Here is a 21718-nt window from a genome sequence, read left to right as displayed (position 1 = left end):
AGGTAGTCTGTCTCAGGCTGCACCAGGGGAGGTTTAGGGTGGATGTTAGGAGGAAGTTTTACACGGAGTGATTGCCCATTGGAATTGGCTGCCTGAGGAGGTGGTGGAGTCGCCATCATTGGAGGTGTTCAGAAGACTTGACAGGGTGCTTGGTTGCATGGTTTAGTTGGTTGGGTGTTGAATGATAGGTTGGACACAGTGATCTTAAAGGTCTCTTCCAACCTGGTTTATTCTATTCTAGCTGTTGCCTTTCAGTTGCATATGCAGAAGGGTAGGGGAAAATAAGATTGTGAACCACCTGTACTGCGTCCCGTCTTAACTTCCTAATGCAGACTGGGTTGCCTTATAAAGATTCTTGCCAGTACCCTGTAAATAAATAAGATAATATCACTTAGTAAGTTGATTTTGGACTCCTACCCTTGTACAAAAATACTGTAACATAAGGCAAGACTTTAATCAAAGGTATCTTTTTGTCTGGGGGCAGGGGAGGAAAATCTGGGAGAACCTTACTGGCATCTTACTGTGTGACTGTGTCTCATAGAGATCTCTGACCTTCAATACACATCTCAGCACAGACTATCTGATCTGGGCAGCACAGTTCAATTTTTCTGATACTTTTCACAGGTGAGCAATCTGAACCTTGTAATGGGTGGGAGGAAAGCAATCAACTTTGCAGGAAAGCTATGAGCAGAAATGGGTCAGTGAATGGCTGTGATGAAGCATAAACTGGATTTTAATAACCTTGCAAGTTCTCTTTCTTTCCTTCCAGTACCTGTTACCTGATAAAGCTTTTGCTTAGGATTTTAACTTACAAAGGCTTTCTCACAATGAAACTCTGAAGTTAAGGAACAGATTTTGCACGGGGCATGCTTTGGTAACTTCAGATATTGTGCAATAATCTTGAAAACTGCTATAGGAGAGGAAAAATCCCTGTAAGACACTAAGGTCTTGGTGACCTTAAGGGGCAGGTTTTCACCATGGCTCTTCAAAAAGCAGATCTAAAAACCTTTGCTTCAAGAAGAGACCCAGCTTTGTGGCATCTCTCAAAATCTGTTATTGCATAGTTAGTCATACAGATGGTTTCAGAGCTTGATGAAGCTACTTTGCAGACATATTTATTGAGATAATGTCCATTTATCCTATTTCAGCAGTTTGATGGTACAGATATAGGAGGCCATGTTTACTAGTTTGAAGGAGAGGTTTTTAAGATAGTATATTGTAAACTCTGCTTTAGCTGATTATCTTTTTTTTGGTAAAAAATATACCACGTTACAGCCTTATAGATTGGTAACAGAAGGAATGACAATACAACTACCAATATTAAAATTGTGTTTTTCAAATCTAGGGCTTGAAAAATGAGAATTATTCAGCAGTAGATACACACAGATTGAGTTACCTCTTGTTCACAGAGGAAAAAATTACTGTACTGCACTGAATAATCATCTGCTATCTTGCAGTTTCTTTTCTAAGGGCTTGTGTCACGGCACCCCACAATCTATTTCCATATTTCAGGAAAGAATTGATGAGAACAGATTTAACTGCAGAGTAACTGAAAGGGTTTATCACATCTAAAGTGTGTACTCAAGATCAAAACCGCTGTTCTGAAAACATTGCTCACAAGAGCTGTATCCAGTGAAGCAGAAAGGCCCTCCAATTTAGGCTTCTGAGACCCAGCATTAGTATTAACAGCAGGTCAGCAGGGGAGTATTTTTCTAGTCGACTTCAGGGTGTTTTTTTTCAGTGCAACTTTGACTTACAATATATTGATGATCTCTGAGGTCTCTTCCAACCTTACTGATTCTATGATTTGAATGAAAATATATTAGCATACCTAAAATGAGGCCACCACAAGTTTATTTCACACCTCTGTTACTTTTCTCTTAATGGTATGATGACTTTGGTGTGTAAGTTATTTTTCAATCTCTTAGGTTTTCAACATTTTTCCGTGTGAAAAGGTTCTGGTTTTCCTTCCTGACCCAAAATAGATTTCATGCTGACTTCATTTACTTGTGTAGCAGAAGACTAACAAGGCAGGAATACATGCTTAAGACTTCAAGCTAAGTTATGAGGCATGCTTGGGCTATCCATGTCACTTTCACATTCCCCTTAGAAACATTGTGGAAATGAAAATGGTTATGCAAAGGGTTTCTTTCAGCAGACATGGGGGGAGAACAGAAAGGCAGGATAAGCATCTGCAAAGCAAGAGGTTTGAAATAGGACAAAATCTTACTCCCAAAAAATAGTAATTAGTGACAGACCAGCATTCCTTAGCATTAATACTGAAATTGGAAGTATTGGTACCTTTGTCACGATCAGGATGCTGCTTGAGGTTGGCATTCAGGTAAGCTAAACTAGAGTATATATACGATACCCATGATAGGAGAAGCTGGTTGCCTGGAGAAGAGGAGGCTCAGGGGTGACCTCATTGCCCTCTACAACTGCCTGAAAGGTGGTTGTAGCCAGGAAGGGGTTGGTCTCTTCTCCCAGGCAACCAGCACCAGAACAAGGGGACACAGGCTCAAGCTGCAGCAGGGGAAGTTTAGGCTCAAGGTGAGGAGAAAGTTCTTCACCTAGAGTCATTCGTCATTGGAATGTGCTGCCCAGGAAGGTGGTGGAGTCACCATCCCTTGAGGTCTTCAAGAGAAGATTGGATGTGGCACTTGGTGCCATGGTCTAGTCATGAAGTTTGTGGTGACAGGTTGGACTCGATGATCCTCGAGGTCTCTTCCAACCTTGGCAATACTGTGATACTGTGATAGGGGTGGGAAAGGTGTGCCTTTATTGTAAAGTCATCTAGCACACTTTACACTGAGCTACTGAGGAAAATGTCACTCCTTTGGGTGCCATTCTGCCTAGCTTTCACACTTCAGGTCTGGTATACAAGAAATTATGGATTGCGACTAACATTAGGAAGCACTTCCTGAAGAAACCTCAGGGCAGTACTCCACACTTTTTAGGAAGAAAATCACATTTGTGGTTTCTTGGTGAGATTTTGTACCTCATTTCTGCTTTATGAAATGTAATTCATCCCTTAAACAAGGTTTGGTTTTGAAACTTAACACTTCTTCCTTAGTATGCAGGATTTCAGTAACCAAAGAATTTAATATGTTGATTTAAATGTCAGTTTTTCCATCTAAATACCTGGTTGCATCTACAAGGTATCAAGCCATGGTTTCTATCAAGTGCTTAACTGGTATTACATACAAGAAATCAGGTCATTAGTCAGGGTCAAGTTTTCTGTGACATGGTGTAACTCTTAACACTCTAGGCAGACCTGAACTTAACAAGCTTCTGCATTAGTCACATAACTGTGTGTCATAGGTGGCTGACAGGCATTGCAATTTATTCTTAGGCCTAAGATAATAATCATCTAGGCCACAGCAAGCATTTGCAACTTTAATGTACTGCATAAATCCAATGGAGTTATTTTGCAATCCATGTTCAGCAAGGATGCATATAAAAAATAATCCTGTAGCTAAGCTATATTATGATTTTTAAAATAAACCCACTGCAATCTAACTTACTGAAACAAAACTGCAAAGGTTTATGTATAACTATCTTCCCACCACCTCATTCTGTGCCTGAGGTTTTCCAGGCCTCTTTTTAAGCATACTGCTGAAATGCTTTGCCAAAATAAGTGGATCATTGTATAATATGGTTATGTGTTGCTCTATAAGGTGAGGAAATGTGTCCCACTTGCTGCCTCTTACATGCTGCTGCTTTGATCACACACTGCCTTTTTTTTCCCCTTGGAAACTATGCAATGACACTTTAGCATTTGACAGCTGCCAGGAATATAAAAGCAGAAGCTTAGTGGATTGGATTTTATTTTTTCTCCCTTTTTGTGTAGTTAGAAAAACAAAACAACAAAACCCCCCAAACTCTATCACTTTCTCCTGTGCCTTCAGTTCTTAAGAGAAAGCTCACATTTGATCCAGGCAATTATTTTTTTTCTTTCCCACCTCGCCTCAGCATATGACTAATTTGTACTAGAGGAATTTGCTCATCTATAATTGGGGTTAAAAAAATCAGCCTCGAACATATTTATAGGCAGCCCCGAGACGAGCTCCCCTACTACTAAAGGAACGTGGCTGTATGCGTACCGGCTTTCCCTCTAGCATTCAGCTCTAGCGATAGACTTGTCTGCAAGCAAGGGTTAACTGCGTTCGTTCTCATCCCACCTCCTTCCCGCTCAGACGCTGCAATGCCTGCTCTACCTCAGGGCTGACACAGCGCCGTGCCCCCTCTGCCCGATGCCGCATTCTCTTGCCAGCCAGCTCCGAAAGAAGCTGGGTGCGGAGATGTACAACTGCCTATAGCCCTTGAAAAAGTGCTCATTCACCTTGCGGAAAGGTGTCTATGTAGGGAGCAACAACCGCTGCGCGCACGGCCGCTGCTTGCTCGACGAGCTCTCGGAGTCGGCTACCAGCAGCCCCTTCAAGCCAGCTCCTCCTCCTGCACTGTACACGAGAGAGGCCGCGAGCGGCTAGGTGCGCGCCGCCGCTTGCGCATGCGTGGAAGCGCATAACGCGACCTCGGAAGCGGCGGGGCGGGCGCGATGCGGACGGCGGGAGCATGAGAGGTGGCGGGAAGCGGAGGCCGCGCGGGGTGGCGGGCCCGGCCGGCGAGCAGGTGGCTGCCAGCGGGCGCGCGCGGAGCAGGGGGTCTCGGGCGAGTGGCTGCGCCCGGCGGGCCAGAGCCTGCCGGCGGGCCCCGGCCCCACAGGGGACAGCAGGGCCCGGCTGTAGGGGCCAGCAGTTGCGGCCTGGGGCACTCCTGGACCAGGAGGGAGCGAGCTCCGAAGGGCGCAGGCCTTAATTGGCGCGGATGCCTTGTGGTGATGCTCCGCTTCCTTGATTCTCGGTCTGGTTTGTTCCGTTGCTCTGAGGAAGGCCCCGGGGTTCCTCGTTCTGTGGCGTGGGAGCATCACTTCCCAACGGAGGCTCTGCCGCCTTTCAGGTGTGCTGTAAACAGTCGCAGCCGCCCCATCCGCAAGGGTTGTCTGGCACGGTATTTGTGCTACAGTGCCTGATGGAGGCCCACGTAAGAGGTGAAATGTCTTCCTCGTTGTACTGGTGAAACGGGGAAATAAACCTTGCTTTAACAGGAAAAAAATTGAAAACGAAGGTAGTGACGCCTACCAGTTCTTGGAGCCCTCTATGGGAATGAGGTAGTTGAGGCTTCCTCTTCAGGGGTGTGCATACCTGAATGGGCCATTGCCTTGCCTGTGTCATCACGTTACACTTTCAAAACTTTTAAATTCTTTCTGAAATGTGCTGTCAGCTGTACCAATTCAGATGTTGAATAGCAGAGTTCAGGTAGTAGAGAATTTGTGGATTTTACTTGTCATTTAACCAAACATGACAAAATAGTATCCCTGCTTCAAACTGTATGTACAGCACACAAGCTTCTTGGATGCAAGCTGCTGTTATTGGAAATGGACATTTTAAAAATAATGTAGAGTTTAGACTAAATGGGATCTCATAGTCCTTTGCTTGATTAATTAAAGTGCTTGTGTTGGTTCTATTGACCCATTAATATGAAAATATCACTTTGCTGTTTTATATGCTTAGCACTTATCTCTGAGGTAATGCACTTCCTGGAGATTCTGTCCAGAACAGATGGTCTAACCAGTACCTATGCAGGTGTCAGTAACAAGCATGACTTAATGGTCTTAGTTCCTCCATTAATACAGAAATTCTGTAAAAAAACCTTTAGTAGAACTGATAGAAAGTAACTAAAGGAAATTTGGTTGGATTGTTGGGATTTTTGTTGTTGTATGGGGTATTATTTTTTTTTTTCAATTTGCAGTGTGAGAAAAATGGAGATATCAAAAAGAGAAGATCAAATCAGGCAGATATCCCTGACAGTCTTCGTCAAGAAGCAGAAACGTGCTATAGGCTTAGGCTTCCTGAAGATTTCTATCAGTTTTGGAAGTTCTGTGAGGAACTAGATCCTGAGAAACCAAGTGGTGAGTTTTTGAGTTGTTGGTGTGTTTTGGTTGGTTTTTTTTTGTCTTTTCTAACCTTCACTCTCAAAGACAGCCTGAAGGCAGGCAAACTGCGAATGATCAGCTGCACTCTAATGCTGCTTCAGTTTTCACTTAAGATGCAGGATATTTATGGGACTGTCCCAGTTTGAGGCCAGGCAGATCCTCTCTTGCTCCCAAACCAGAGCAAAAAATGAGACTCGCACAAGTCGATTGCAAAAGTGATGGAAAGTTTAGATGGAAAAGTGTTAGAGAGCTACAAGCACAGTGGCAAAAGAAACCTGAAGTATACAGAATCCCTTGCAGTATACCCAGAAGCCTCCCAGCCCTTCCCTTCTCCTTACCTGAGGGTATACCCAAAGCCCCAAGGGCTCTTTCTTCCCCCTTCCACTGTTAGGCTAATCTCAGCTGTCCAGATCTGAGACTGCCCATCCCCCTTCTCTTGGCATTAGGCCTAAGTGACCTTGAGATACTCCCCCACTGTTACCAGATAGGGAGCATCTCTCATGGGAGTAGGGAGAGGAGAAAGAGGAAGTGAAAGACTTGGCAGATGAATTTATAGGGAGCAGGATATTATGGGTATGAAATACACTATTTCCTGTGTCCGGCTACTGGGCTGGGCACTTGGGGCACTGGAGGTGTATCTTGTGTGGCAGCAGCTGGAGGCATCCAGCCTAAACTACCACAGGGGCTGTAAACAGGAAAACTGGAGATAATCACAAAGACGTTTCTGAGAAACCTGTTCCAGTGTTTCACCACTCTCATTGTAAAGAACATCTTTCTTAGATCGAGTCTGAGTCTGCCCTCTTCTAGTTTGAAACCATTACCCTTTGTCCTGTTGCAACAGGATTTCCTAAAAAGCCTTCATCTTTCTTACAGGCCTCCTTTAGGTATTGGAAGGCTAAAGTAAGGTCTCCCTTCTCTTCTCCAGGCTGAACAACCCCAACTCTCTCAGCTTTTCTTCACAAGAGAGGTGTTCCATGTCCCTGATAATTTTTGCAGCACTCCTCTGGACCTGTTCCAACAGGTCCACATCTTTCTTGTGCTAGATGCAGTAGTCCAGGTGAGATCTCACCAGAATGGAATAAAGGAGAAGAATTATCTCTGTTGACCTGCTGGCCACGCTTTTGATGCAGCTTAGGATATGGTTGGCCTTTTGGCGTCTTGAGTGTAACATTGCCAGGTCATGTCTAGGTTTTCATCTACCAGTATCCCCAGGCCCTTCTCACCAGGACTGTTCTCAATCCCTTTATGCCCCAGCCTGTATCAATATTGAGGGTTGCCCTATTCCAAGTGCAAGGCTTTGCACTTGGCCTCATTAAACCTCATGAGGTTCACCTGGGCTCACTTCTCAAGCTTGCTGAGGGTGCATTCAATCTCACTGTCTGTATCATGGATCAAGATACTGAACAGTACTGGTCACAATGCTGATCACCACTTATTACTGATTTCCATCTGGACATTGAACAGTTGACCACTACTTGTTAAGAGAATTGTAATAACCTAACTGTTGAATGAAAGCTAACTGAATAAAAGAATGTCTTGGCTTTCTTTGATTAAACTGAGTGTGTGTTTGTTTGGAAACTTTTGATACCCAAGTGATACAAACTTCTTGGTTTAGTACCCACCAGAAAGTGAAACAGTTTGTTCTTTGTTTTTCAGATGCACTTGTGTCAAGTGTTGGACTTAGGCTGGTTGGACCATATGATATCCTTGCTGGAAGACACAGAAAAGCAAAATCAACAGATCCAAACTTCAATCTTCATTGGAGATTCTTCTATGATCCTCCTGAATTCCAGACTATACTTGTTGGGGATAGCAAAACACAGTATCACATGGGATATTTCAGGTATTTTATTTAATATATGCTTTCACTGGATTATAACTGTGCAGCTTTTTCTCATGTTCTTTCCATGAGACAGGGTTTGAGAATTGTGTATTATGGCCAAACAGTCTCTTCTGTGGTGGGATATGAACATGTGGGTTGGTATCTTTTACTGAAAAAGACCAGAGGTACTGAAGTTGTAGACTAGATTAACATCAAGGTGCTCAGGAGGATTAAATCTTTTAACTTCTGCTGTGATACTTGGAAGAAAAATTCAAGCTTTATAAAGGGAATGTATATTCTCTCTGCACATATTGACATGGACTCCTTTCAAAGCCTTTAGAGCTGTAGATGTAACAGTATTTCTTGTTAGGTTTCTGAATGAGATGGCAGTATGGTGAGGAGGCAGTTTTAGTTTGAAACAGGAGAAATGTATGCAGCTTGACTATTTGCGTGTACTTTTTTCCTAAACAGGGATGTGCCAGATGAGCTTCCAGTGTGGGTTGGTGCAAATGAAGCTAAGAAAGGCTGTGTGATTTCCCAAGTTGGTGATAATGTCTTTGCTGCAGTCAAGTAAGATTCTTATTTGTTTTTATAAATATTAAAAGGGAAACTATTAATCCGGGCATGTGGTGTGGAATAATGCAGCTAACTGTATTCTGTATCTTTCTTTGTCAAAACCCCTCACTTGTTTGTTTTTTTTTCCTGCTGGCAGGATCTAAGATAGGTAGCCTTAAAGGGCTTTTTGACAGTGTTTTCATTTTACAAGCAAACCAGGCAAGTGCTAATTAGCTCTTTCTTTGAATATAGCAGCAAGGATAGACTTTACTGGGGGGGGGGGGAAAGCCCACTTAGTGTGTCAAAATACCTCAAAGAAAGTATGGGCATCTGAAACAGTGGTGAAGGAAGTCTGAATACTGTAGGAAATTAGTAGCATCTGTTTGTTCTTGCCTACATAAAAATGCTAATGTATTTTTGTTTAAGGAGTAGCTACAAGAAGTACCAGTTATGGCTGGGGGCAGGATAACATTTACGTAGATGTGGAACTCAGTATGATTCATGAAGCTTTACATGGTCCTGCATCATGAAAGTAAACAACAGATTTTATCACCTGTCTGTTAGAAATGGAAAGCTCTATAAGGACAGGCATGTCAGTAGGTGAAAGCCTGCTGAAGAGTAGCTTCTGCAAAAGAACTCTCATGTACTGCAGAGTTAAATGAGGACATTTGTTTTGAAAGCACCCTGGTGAGACTCATAAATATGTATTTATGTCCATGACTTGGATGACAAATACTGTGTGTGGCACTGAAGCAACAAATGGGATTCTTAAGACAGAAAGATGAACAGGAGAATCTTCAGCACCTACAAGCTGCATAAACCGTGTTGTAATGCAAATATGGACAGCAAATGCCACAGTACCGCCTGTGCCAAACTCTTCTTTTTTTCTTTCTTCTTAAGAGGCTTGCATTCCCAAGTCTATGTGTATAAATAAACCCATGACTGCTAATCTCCTGTATAAGATTTGGAGGTTTAGTGATTAGAAGGCTATTCATTTGTTTGTGTTATACGAAGCTCTTTTAAGACATGGTTTTTCTGTTTGCAGATTGTTTTTGTCAAAAAAAATTAAGGAAGTGACTGATAAAAAGAAAAATGCTATTTTGAAAGACCTGGATGAAAAAATAACAAGAACAGCAAAGGAACTGGGTTATTCTCTGGAACAAAAAACCATGAAGATGAAACAGAGAGATAAGAAAGTATGACTTTCCTCATCCACTGGAAAGAACTAAGTTCTGTTAAACTCTTTTTTCACTCACTTGTCTGTCTTGCTTTGTTTGTGGGTTTTTTTACTACTAGTCAGTAAGCATCCTTTATTTAGGATTTCCCAGTGCTAATCAGCTCCCTCTGTAAGACTTCAGGAGAAGCAAGGTAAATATTACCATGTTTCAAATAAAAGGATTAAATCAAAACACTTTACTCTTGTAAACCATAGCTTGGCATTCAATTAAAAAAAACCCACTAGGGAAAACAGTCTACAAACTAAAACCCAAACATTTGGGTTGGATCTGTTTGAAACCGGACCACTAAGGATGGTGGGGATTAGCACTAGAGGCTTTTCACATATCTGTCAGAAATTATAGTAGGAGGTGACTAAACAAATGTAATCCAGTGCTACAGAAGTGACTGCCAGGATTCCTGAAGTTCAGAACTTGACTGAAGTAGAATTTCTGGTTATTTTAAACCTTAACACTTAAAAGTAACTGCTATATAATTTAGAACAAAGTTGATGTCTTGGAGCCTGTGCATATTGGGTTTGATCACTAGTGGTCAGGTGTTAATGATTAGTGAGGTGAGGTGGTTTTATGTCACAGTACTGATTTACAGTGCTATACTCAGTTTCCTGTCTCTTTATTTAGGTGGTGACCAAAGCATTTCATGGAGCAGGCCTAGTTGTGCCTGTAGACAAAAATGATGTTGGATACAGAGAACTTCCTGAAACAAATGGTAAACATCTTGTTTCTATATTCTGTTTAAGTCAATAACCATCAGTTATAGAGGCATTCTTCTGAAACCAAACTGTATTCATTTTTCCCACTTGGAGAATATGAGGGAGTAGAAAGCAGAAGTCTTAAACATCACACTTGAGCTCAAGTATTTTCTTCAAATTAACCATATGAGAAACACTAAAACATGTCAAATCTGAAATAATAATTCCCAAAGTAGTTCAGGTGACCTTTTCTTGTGTTGGCACAGCCATGCAGGAAATGGATTTGAAGAACTGATCTACATTAATAGATTTAAGTGCTTTGTTTCTTACTTGTCCTCTTCTCTGTGTTGTTTTACCCAGAATCAGTTCCCTGATGCAAGTTCAGTATACGAATGCTTGTCTATCTATGGGGAACTGACAGATAGGCGTGGGGCAAGAATGAGCAGCAAAGGGAAGGAGAAAGCTTTCTCACCAGCAGCTTAGGTTATGCTTAGTCTTCATGTAAGCATGACATGAGCATTGTCACAACCTATTTCTGTGCAGTATTAAAATTCTTTGTTTAAACCTGTCAATATTTCTGCTTTTATTTTTTTGCAGCTAACCTTAAAAAGATTTGTAAGGCCATAGTTGATGCTCCCACAGATGATGAGAGACTGAAGGCCTTTGCACCTATCCAAGAAATGCTGACCTTTGTTCAGTTTGCTAATGACGAGTGTGACTATGGAATGGGGTATGAACTGGGTATGGACCTGTTTTGCTATGGATCACATGTGAGTATTACAATAACCCCACTTCACAAAATTATTTTATGCATGGATCAGGAGTTGTTTTGTCAGACCTTTATTCGAACTCTGTTGCATAATTATCCTTAGGAATTCTGCAAGTCTATAAGAATATTCTTGATTTGTAGAGGCCATTTGAAAAGTCACATTTAAGGTACCATTCCATGTTGAATTCAGAACTGCTTGTGTGAAAGCACAAACCAGGAATCCAGAAGAATTTAGGCAGCATTTCACTGTTGTGATTTGATGTGGATAAGACAATGAGCTGTCAGATTCCTGGAAATGCAGGATGTCTGATCCAGATAGACCAAACAGTTCTAGCCCCCATCCCCAAATACCTGTATGGGTGCAAACATCTTCAATGGGGTCAAGGAACAGAGTGATGTTTGTAGTAACCCCAGCGGAAATACTTTGAAGCTAGGCCTACTACCTGCCCACTGTGTCTGCATGGCTGCACAAGAGACCTCCCACCGTGTGTCTTTTTCTGGTTGTCTTAGTGAATACTGTAAAGAAGGTCATTAGCTTACAAGCACTTAATCACAGGTAAAGATTCTACTTAATTTTTGGTCTGTAATGAGCTGTGCTATGTGGAAGGACTGAAACTGAACAGCTGCTTGATGTGTGCTTAACAGTAATTGTCATCTTTTCCTCCACTAAGAACAGACTTCCCCTTCTCACTGCAGCAGCTCAGGTCACCCAGGCTAGCTCTGCTGCAGGGCGCAGAGGTGTACCTGCCGTTAGGATGGGGCGCAGCCAGGAGGGGTGGCTGTGCTTATAAACCAAGCCCCTGAGGCCCCAGGGCTGCTCTTGTGTTCCCTTTCGCCTGCAGTACTTCCACAAGACCGTTGGCCAGCTGCTGCCTCTGGCATACACCCTGCTGAAGAGGAACCTCTTTGCCGAGATCATCGAGGCGCATTTGGCTAGCCGCCGGGAGGAGAAGGTGGACCAGCTGGTACCCTGAGCCAGGTCCCAGAAGCGTGGGCGCTCTCGGGCGTGGGATTTCCTTGTTCTGTGTCTGTGATTTGTTTTTTTCGATAGCGGGTGGCGCTGTCGCCCACAGTCAGTAAAGCTTTTGTAAAGAACCAGCTGCCTGCCGTGCTGCTTGCCTACCCCGCGGGACGGCTGTGGGTGCCGCGGCGGGTGCGGGTTGGCGAGTTCCCGCCCGCGGCGTCGCGCAGGGTGGGTGGGAAGGGCGGCCACCTGCAGCCGCTGCCGCTGTGGGAGGAGCTGGGCCGGCAGCGGGCGGGCGGAGCCAGTCCCCTGGGCCCCGGCTCGCCTGGCCGGACAGGGTTCCCCGCGCTATGCCTGTGGAGAAGCCGAAGTACGGCCCTCCTGCTCTGTGAAGCTGAAGCTGAGCAGGATAGTGTTGGTATGCTGCTTGCTCTAAAGAAAAATGAACAGGGCAGGCTATTATCTACATGCTGTAACTTGTAAGCAGCAGAGAAGCGACTCAATTTGGTGTAGCTCAATCACAGTTTATTTCACCTACCACACTTTGTTTTCAGTGGTTTTTACTGACCTATGCTTTTTCAACTGTGTCCCACAAACAGGTATAAATGCAAGTTGCAGCAGCTGTCCCTTTTGCATTGCAACAAAGCACTAAATCTGGGCTCAGTCTAATGGATCTAGTTGAATTAACAGGCAACATAAGATTAAAACCCAGCTGACATTGCCAGATAAGTCTAAATTCCACTGCACTTGCTACCATATTAGTCATGCAATCATCCCATTTTAATGAATCAGGACTTCAATAAATAGGACAAAAATAATTTTGTACAAGATGCAAATCGTTTTCAAATTCACAGCCCCCCTGCTTTATCTTCTCATCATTACACATAATTTTATTCTTAAGCAAGTGCTTGAAGTGATAGTCCAGAAGCCATTGGAAAAGAACATTTGCTTTTAACAGGCCTGGAGTGACTTGACTTCACATCTTTGCTAATGACAGTAGGACTGCTAAGTAAGGTTATATACACCACTAGCAACATGCTCAAATTGCACAGCTTTCCCTACTTTTCATCAGCACTCCTCCAGCAAAAACTGAACTAATTAACAGTGTAAGTATGTTGGACTGCTTCAAAAGTATATCCTGAGTATTCACATAAAGTATTTTCCATTCCTAGAATTGCCCACCTTGTCTACTTTTGACAATCCTCCCCCTCCCCCCCCTTTTTTCACTCAGCCTATAAATGTCCCTCTTCTTCAAACATCAGCACAAGCCTCCAGGGACTGTTTAGCAGGAGCAGAACATTTATGTTTTGTAAATTCAAAAAGAGGTACTTCCTTGAAAAAAAAGTCTCTTCATCTGCTTATTAGTTTTGTACATTAAGTGTCTACTTGTGATTTTTCTCTCAGGGAAAGAAAAAACAAAAAAAGGCAAACATGAAAACAGCAGGAAAACATGACAGAACAGTAAATGGTCATACAGAAGTTTTTAATGTTTGATTAAATCATCACAGTAATCAGAATTTTTACTGTAATGATACGCAGCTCTACCACACTATTATAAATAAAAACATTAAGATCAATATTAAATACAGCTCTAGGCAACATCACAGATTAACAAAGAATGCATTTTTCATGAACCAGTAACTGAGTGGTCTAAAAAAAATAATTAAAAAAATGCTGACACTTTCCCCCTCCCATCCATCACATTTTAATATTTTTTTTTCCAAATTATTAACTTGAGTAAGGCGCTGGAAGTTTTAATGTTAGAAAATTCTTGTTGCACAGCACAGGCACACACACTTCATTATCAGAACCTCCAACACAGGCTTATCTGTAGACATCTTAAATGTCAACAGGGAAAGTTTAGCAGGTAAGAAGAGCAGAGATACACAACTTATATGCAGCACTTGGGATCCATACTGAAATTATAAAACAGCAGGGGTGGGAGCTGTATTTTAGTTCAGACAGCATGGCCTGTAGAATTAGGTGCCAGTTATTACAGCAGACACAGCAGTGTTCATGAGAACATCAACAGGGCAGAGGTTTCAAAGATGTAGAGCACTTACATTCTTCTGGTGTAGGAAAAAGATTTAGACAACAGAAACTAGTACAGATAACTTCCAGAACTACCTTCTATCAGAGGGCCACATCCTGCTCTTTGTGATGTTTTTTCTGGCTTGTGTAATTTAAAATAAATTTTGAACCACTAGCACTGATTTGATGTTGAAGAATACAGCAGGCTGCTGCAACGCTTCCCTTCTAACACAAGCCGATTCCCTGTTACAGTTCTAAACCCTTTTCCAATACCAAGGCCAAACAGCATGAGCCCACAGGCACATTCCCCCTCCTGCTGGTTGCAGTTGCTGCAGGAGAGGAGATGTAGATGGCAGTTTTGTACTTAGGAAAAATAAAAAATTCCAAGACTGCAGCAGAGCAGCTTAAGCACAGGCACGAGTCTGGAGCTTGCCAGAAGTACCAGAACTCGGGTGTACTTTGCAAATAAAGACGTTTGAGGTAACTGCAATGAATGTTTCAGAGACACCTAGTATTTGAGGCATTTTAGAATGTTGTGGTCTTGTTGGCATAATTTAAAAAAGGACATTTTACATCATCCCCTGTAATACAGCATGATTTTTACCAGGCAGCTTTCTTCATTCTCCTCTCTTCTTTAGGCTTACAGCCTATTATCTTTTTTCCTTTGCACGTGTTTGTGGTGGTAGTGGTGACTTGATACAATGAATACGAAACAAATTAGTGGCTGGAAAGAAGGTGGTAAAGAAGTTGGGGATCAATGAGTTTACCCGCTAGCCTGTACGTTTCTGCTGAATGTTCAAGTCCTGCCACCATTTCAAGTATTTGATTCTACCCTGCTACTCATCTTCTGTGGCTATATACCATTTATATCTCTATATAATTCTGGAAAAGGTAAAAAGAAACCTAATAATTATAGTTGCTTTCTTCCTATTATTTTTAAAACCCTGCAGTGTTGTGTTGGTTTTGTTTTGTTTGATAATAAACTTTGAGTATTGCTGTTCCAGTTATCTGCTTAGCAAAGGAAAAAGGAAATGTCAAGGTAACGGCAGTGAGAGTTACATTTGAAAATGATCATAGATGCATGTTGGATCGTAAAGAAACCATTTTGTTTAACCCTTCATCAAGTTGTAAACATTTGCTAATCCTCTATTGCAGAGGATTATGAATTATTCTATAAAATCACATTAAAAAGGTAATTAGGTATGTGAGCTATTAACTGATTCATATTTAATAGATATTTTTTTTTTTTAATCCATACAAATATAAATAAAGAATGGTAAAACTTTGAGAAAAATAATATACATTTAGTGCAAGTTATGAGTTACATTTCTTCCTACCATGTCAGCAGTGGAACATCTTTTGTGGAGAAGAAAAAATAAAAACTGACCGTTCTCAAGTTGTAGGAGGAGGGGGGTCAGGAGCAAGGGGAGGATCTCCAGTGTTGTAGCATGCAGTTTTTACCAGATACACGTATACAGAATTGTTCCAGCTCTTAACTAGTAGAATAGCAGTACTTTTCCTTATACTGCACAACATTGGTATATATCATCATAGTGTTCTCAATAATACAAAAATTGCATAAGACCAGGTCACGTTACTGATATTTTCTGCAACAAAACCAGTATTTTCCTTTGAAACAGTAGTTTCAACTGGTTTTAATTTTTCTCGTATCACAACAGCACATGGGGTTGAAAGAAGTTTCACATGGTTCTTGCAAGGTATTCCCTGTTCAACCTGGATTTGGTGCAGTGGGTCTCTACTGCTCCAAGCATTCTGTGATGTACAAACTTATGCATTTAATGGCACAAGAAAACCCTCCCTTCCTGTGATCTAACCTCAGTAACTCACAGTACATCTCAATATGAGAAACAACTGCTTCAACAGGGCATACCAATTTTAAAGAGGCTTTGTTACGGCTCAGGAGAGAGAGAAATAAAGCTCTTCTGGAATGTAGAAAGGTGACATGTAATAATTAACACGTTTCATGAGTTAACACAACAGTTTTCAATGGTAAAAAGGGCAAGACCTTTCAGTCTCTGTAAGATGGCTCAATTCAGAATGATCCCTCCAGAAACAGGGACTAATAACACATCTCTTCAATGCTGAAGTACCAGGTTGGGGCGGGAGAATTGTGCCACCTCGCACGGCTCACCCACTGCACTATCATGGCAGACCTGACGTCTCGGGACGCATCCAGTGCAGGACAGCAGCTCCTCCCTTCCCACGCTCCCATCAGCCTTCCTCCTCGCCATGTATTCCCTCAGACCAACTCCTGATTGATTGCCAGCAGCACTGTTATGCAAAAACCCAGCTCTCGTCTCTGATTATAGAAGTATCCCTCAGACTAAAGTGTTGTGCTATTCAACAAATGAACCTCCTCTTCTGTTTCCTCTCTCTCCTCAGCTATGGGTTTCAGTTGAACATTATTGAGGCGGGGTCTTGGTTTGCCGTCTGGGCCATATGACGGAGGATATCTTTTTTTGTTATAATGCCAAGGAGGCGCCTGAAAAGGATAAATGGGAGAGCTATATTAGTCCAAGCAGGACAATAACAAAGCAGAACAAATCTGTAGCCAAGTACTTTTTGTTGACAGGAATAGAGCAAAAGTAAACAGCCTGATTTGGTTACTTAAACAAAAACATTTTATTAATCAAAACATTGAGGAACCAACGGTTTGTTAAAAGACAACAATGCTCAGACACCATATCAGATGGTCTCTGACAGCTGTAGTCCATTTTAATGACATACCAGTAATACAAGTAGAGCCCATGACAATTTCTATTTAACTTTTTGTTTCTATGAAAATGAAATTTTGATTAGCGTATGCCAACAAAAAAGTAACAAAGAGGGGCAAAGAAAAAAAGAGACATGAAAAAGAAGTGATACTGATTCCATCTCATAAGGGAGGCATGTTCCAAACCTAGCCATCACAAGTGATGTACTGCTTGATGGCCCAGAATCCTAAGAGAAAACTGAATTTCCCTTCCCTCTGTATTTAAATTGATGCACTGGCTCAGGCCGAACGTATTCATAGGAGCACACGGTATTAGCCATGAACCTTTTTGTGAAGTAAACAACAGTTAACGAGATTTGGGAGTTCACAGCTTCAGAAAACATATTGTGAATAATAAAAGGAAATTCTAATTTTCCAATTTAGGTACTGTGCTCTTATGACAAAGTCTTCATGGTTTTAAAAAAAATGTAACACTGTGAGATATGAAAAAGGGTGAGACCATCCAAAAGGATAATATCACAGGAGAAGCAAAGAGCAGAATGAATGAGCTGCTGCCCTTGTTATTCTGGTCAGTACATTTTATTTTGTCTTATTAAAGGACGCATGAAATACTTGTGAAATATTAGCATAAACTGAGAACATAATTAGCATATTTTGCACATAAGCAGCTAAACTGGGTGGGTATGTTTAGTAGAGATGTGTCCAGCAACCCATGTCCAAATTAAGACAAAGTCTTGCCATCTATCTAAGGTTAGTTCACAACATCACGATTAAAACAGCGTCTAGATTCTGAAATTATTTGTAACACAGTAGTATGCCACTTAGTGGCTTGGGATGTCATTGAACGTTTTATCCAGGACTATGCTCATTGCTGTAGGTAACAGCAGCAGAATCAGAAGACTTCACGTAAAATCACAGAATTTCACTAAAAATAAGAGTACTTTTTAAGACCCCATGTTGATAAATGGAAGATCCATGTTGATAAATGTTGCAGTACATTAACAACATGCTTGGCTTTGCTTCTCAAGAGATGTGATACTTACTTTGCTGTTTCACAACTACTTAAAGGTGTCAAGGTCAGAAAAATAAATTCACATCTATGAAACTCTTAATTTGCATTAGGCAGGGAAAAGTATTCCCAGCTGCATGCTTTCCCACCTGGGGAAATCAGCACAACAACTAGATGGATCTCTGTGATCTCAAGAACAACAATATCACAAAGTCTGTTGTTTACTTTCCTTTCATGTTGTGACTAACAGTTCATCGATATTAACAGCTTCATTTCTACAAAAGAATTTTGCACATACTGTTTTATGGTTTTAATACAAATTTTTTAGCATAACATTGTTTCATTGTTCAGCTGATGTTATAAAGGCCCTGAACAGTTCACAAGTTTCATGCTTCCTGACTTCTAATGTGTCTAATTATGAGATCTGATATATCTAATCACCAAGGGTTCGACGTGCTGCTTTAGTTGCTCGAGATGCTCTAATATGTTCTTCTTTGTGATGATCCCCAAGACAATCCTGAAACAGATCATGTTATGCTAATAACTGTGTGTGAAATCAAATAAAAAGTTCTAATCATAATGAAAAAGGATTAGAGGAAAGCAAAACAACAACAAAAACGCAAGGGGAAAAAAAAAGGAATGGTTACAGGAAAGTTAATGAGATCATTAAATGACTAATGAGATAATTAAATGACTAATGAGATAATTAAATGAAAAATGATTTGACAGTCAGTAGCCTTTCCCAGATGTTGCCTTTTTTCTTTTCTTTTTCTCCCAAAATTATGAACACAATTGAATCTTCAAACACCCTAGAGCATGTTTCTCCTATCAAGTATACATCAGGGAGGTGTGTCATCCCTTCTCCCAAAATTCACGTATCTTAATGTTGTAGAGGCACTGAAACTAAAATCAGCTCCATTGCATTTAACAGTTACTTCTCCTCATACATACAGATAATTATTCACATTAGGAAGCCACCTAGATGAACCAAGCAATAACTGCAAAGTCATTGCAATTAAGGGTTTTCTGGTGTGCCTAAAATGGACAAATTCAGAAAGATTTGTCATTCATGACAGAGCATATCATTCATGCTCTCATCAAGAGCAGCTCCCTGGAGTGGTTATTCTGGTACAAATCAGGAAGAGTGAGGCTGAGTTTTTATATGTCTTTACACTTGTCATCAGCATTGATTTCTGCACAGCTCCTATTCCAATCTGGATTGGAACCTGTAAGCTGATATGTGTATTTATATGAGTCGAGATTAGTCCTTGATGTCCACATGGCTATATGCCATGGCCAAATACCACTGGTACTAGTATTTACTATCTGATCTTGTAATGGACGGCGTGTTCGTGCAATAGCACATGCTTGTAAATTGTTAAAGCCATCCAGACTTGCTCATACTTCATCACAAAATAGTTTAAAATTTATAGTACAGTTTGTTTTGTCAAAGCTCTCTTAAGAGTCAACTTTTAATATCAAAGTTTGAGAACTCAACCACAACAGAAACTAAGTTAAAAAATAAAAATCACAGTAAATAGTCTTCATTGAAGTTTTATCAATTCAAATTTCCCTTCCCAAGACAAGAATTGCATGCTTCCACTGACTTCTAAGTGTCAGATCACTATGTCCTTTACCCATCACAGAAAGAATTTAAAAGTAACGTATGCTTCTGAAAACATCTACTTGCCATTCAATGCAGGGATGGCATTGCAGAAAGAGAAAAGCAGAACATTTACAATCACTTTAAGATACATCTGAAAAAATAAACTCAAAAACTGATTAAATATTTGCCACTTGTAGCAGAGACCTTTTGCCCACAACAAACCAAAAAAAATCTCATCCATATATTTCAGGTTTCTTGGGCTTTGTGACATTGATCCTGTGTAATGTGAATTAGCAGACAGTATTTCACTCCTGTGAGCCTTAAAAGACATGCTGAAGAGTAAGAAAGATACTGCAGTAGGAGCTGCAATGCTGTGTGTGTTTAGCACAAGAGATACAGGAAAGCAGAATGTTAAAGGAAGAGCTAGACAGAAACAAAAAAATCATACATATATATAAAAAAAAGGCAGCAGCAGTTTAGAAAAGAGGCAATTATAAAGAACATTCATGTTTCCATGCCTAGGGCTGATTTGTTTAGTGGGTAATCACATGACAACTCCTTGTAGTCTCATTTACAAACATTCTGAATCTGAAATTACTTCCTTGAAACATTTTGAAATGTAGAAACAAAAGTTGCAGATTGAAGTTCTACAATTAGTAGCAGTTTAGTTGTTAGCATTCAAAAACAAGAGCTTGGTGGTAATGGCCATCACTAAGCTCCAGAGGAGGAGATACTGACTGGATTTTCTCCCTTACTTTTCATGAACTCTCATGTTTGTAGATGTTCAGTAGCTGATGCACTGCACACTGCCAGCACGTATCTAAGGGAAACGCAGGCCCTTGGACTGTGCACCACACAACTAAATTTCTGCGAGACAAATTATGTCTCCTCCACACAGCCAGTTGTACATACAAACCTGAGAGCTAATTTTGAACAGAACATCTTACAATGACTGAAATCAACTGTCTGCTTACTTGAAATACAAGGGAGATGTAAAAATTTAAGAGAGGTGCCACAGCACAGGACCCTCTTAACGAACAGTTGGGGTAACAAACTTGCATGTTCAAGCACCATGATCCTGGAGTATAACCTGGTTCAGATACTCTCATGCTGGAAGTGAAAATAACTGTTTCTAACAGAATGAAGAACATTGCTGCCACTTTACTCACCCATTGTGTGTGACAAGGCACTGCCTCAGACCTAGCTTCCGGAAAATATCCACCACTATTTCCATTGGTGTGTGGTCTGTCACGGTGAAAGGGCTCATATCAAGTATGCTTCTAAGCTTCAGTGGTCGAGGGCTTTCTGCTGGAAGTGATGGGGTATGCTGGGCAAAACAGACCCTGGAACTGCCAACAATCCCTTCCTGCTTCTTCCTAGCACTTTCTTTAAGAAAAAGAGGGAAGGGGTTGGAAAAGGAGCAAAGAAGGAAGAATTTAGGAAATGTAGTGAGAACAGATCAAATTAATGCTACTAGACCCCAGCGTTTTTCTCTAGGTGCTGATGCTCTGCTATGTGTTGTTTTGATGTGTTTGCACAGCCATTGGTTTATTGCTAAGAATTGTTTGTGCAGAGACTACAAATGTTATCTACCACACTACTTCTCTCACTCCAATAATAACTTGTATTACTGTAAAGTGGTAAAAACCTTAAAAATAAGATGCAGGAAACACATAGACGGCTGTTGACGAAACAGTCCAGAATAAAGACAGTCTCAGTCATGTTATGAGTCTAGTGGCTGTAGTTATTGTTTGTTTGAAACCAAGAAGCTCATTTCTGACCACTCTGCAGATATTTTCTTCCTTGTTTAAAATGAATTTTTTTTTTTTGTGAACTGGTTCTTTTCCCTTTTCATGTTTTCATCCCCTTGGTGACGACCGCATCCCCCCCTGTACTGAACACTTTCAGCTCTTTTAAGCCAGTCAAAATCCAAGAGCAACTTGCTCTGCAGAATCTCAGCAGCTGAAATGAGTCTTACCTGTGGAAGTCTATTATTAGATAAGTGTTTGGCCATTCCCCCATTTACTCTTAAGTAAATGCAAACTTAAACTAGCATAATGCCTATAATAATTTCCAAATTTTGGTCATTCCTATACACCCCACATAACAAAACACTGCAGTGTCCACAGTATTAAGACCACAGGGAGGAGTTTCACTCAAGTAAACAATATTGTGTTCACAAAACTTTAAGAATTTAAAGCTTCAGGAGACTTTTGCATCTTTTTCTCAAGTGTCTTTGTTAATGCACAATCTTACAAGTGTACCTTGTCAATGTAAAATCTTACAAATGACAGGGGAAAAAAAGA

At 41.0% G+C, this 21718-nt stretch overlaps 2 protein-coding genes across 5 annotated transcripts in view; one reads left to right on the top strand and one right to left on the bottom strand.

Annotated features, from left to right (window-relative positions):
• The first annotated feature begins 4522 nt into the window (after positions 1-4522).
• LOC104306739 (histone PARylation factor 1) lies at positions 4523-12118 on the top strand. Its single transcript, XM_054166050.1, has 8 exons — positions 4523-4632; positions 5812-5971; positions 7652-7838; positions 8289-8387; positions 9418-9568; positions 10229-10316; positions 10897-11069; positions 11911-12118. The coding sequence occupies exons 1-8, from the start codon at positions 4576-4578 to the stop codon at positions 12040-12042; spliced, it is 1047 nt and encodes a 348-aa protein (XP_054022025.1). The 5' UTR covers positions 4523-4575; the 3' UTR covers positions 12043-12118.
• A 3188-nt stretch (positions 12119-15306) lies between these two features.
• The window catches only part of CLCN3 (chloride voltage-gated channel 3), a 54004-nt gene continuing 47592 nt past the window's right edge, over positions 15307-21718 (bottom strand). For 2 of the 4 annotated variants that reach the window (XM_054166004.1, XM_054166011.1), the window contains 3 exons: positions 20582-20798; positions 18248-18323; positions 15307-16566 (listed from right to left, as the gene is read on the bottom strand). In XM_054166004.1, coding sequence (XP_054021979.1) covers positions 16408-16566; positions 18248-18323; positions 20582-20798 — 452 coding nt within the window. In that variant the 3' untranslated portion in view covers positions 15307-16407. The remainder of the gene's footprint in view (positions 16567-18247; positions 18324-20581; positions 20799-21718) is intronic. The other 2 variants (XM_054166020.1, XM_009907702.2) reach the window with 1 other exon arrangement.

The sequence above is a fragment of the Dryobates pubescens genome, chromosome 1 (assembly GCF_014839835.1).
Source record: "Dryobates pubescens isolate bDryPub1 chromosome 1, bDryPub1.pri, whole genome shotgun sequence".
Lineage (NCBI taxonomy): Eukaryota > Metazoa > Chordata > Aves > Piciformes > Picidae > Dryobates > Dryobates pubescens.
The sequence above is the reverse complement of the archived record's forward strand: the minus strand, read 5'-3'. Positions and strand labels throughout refer to the sequence as shown.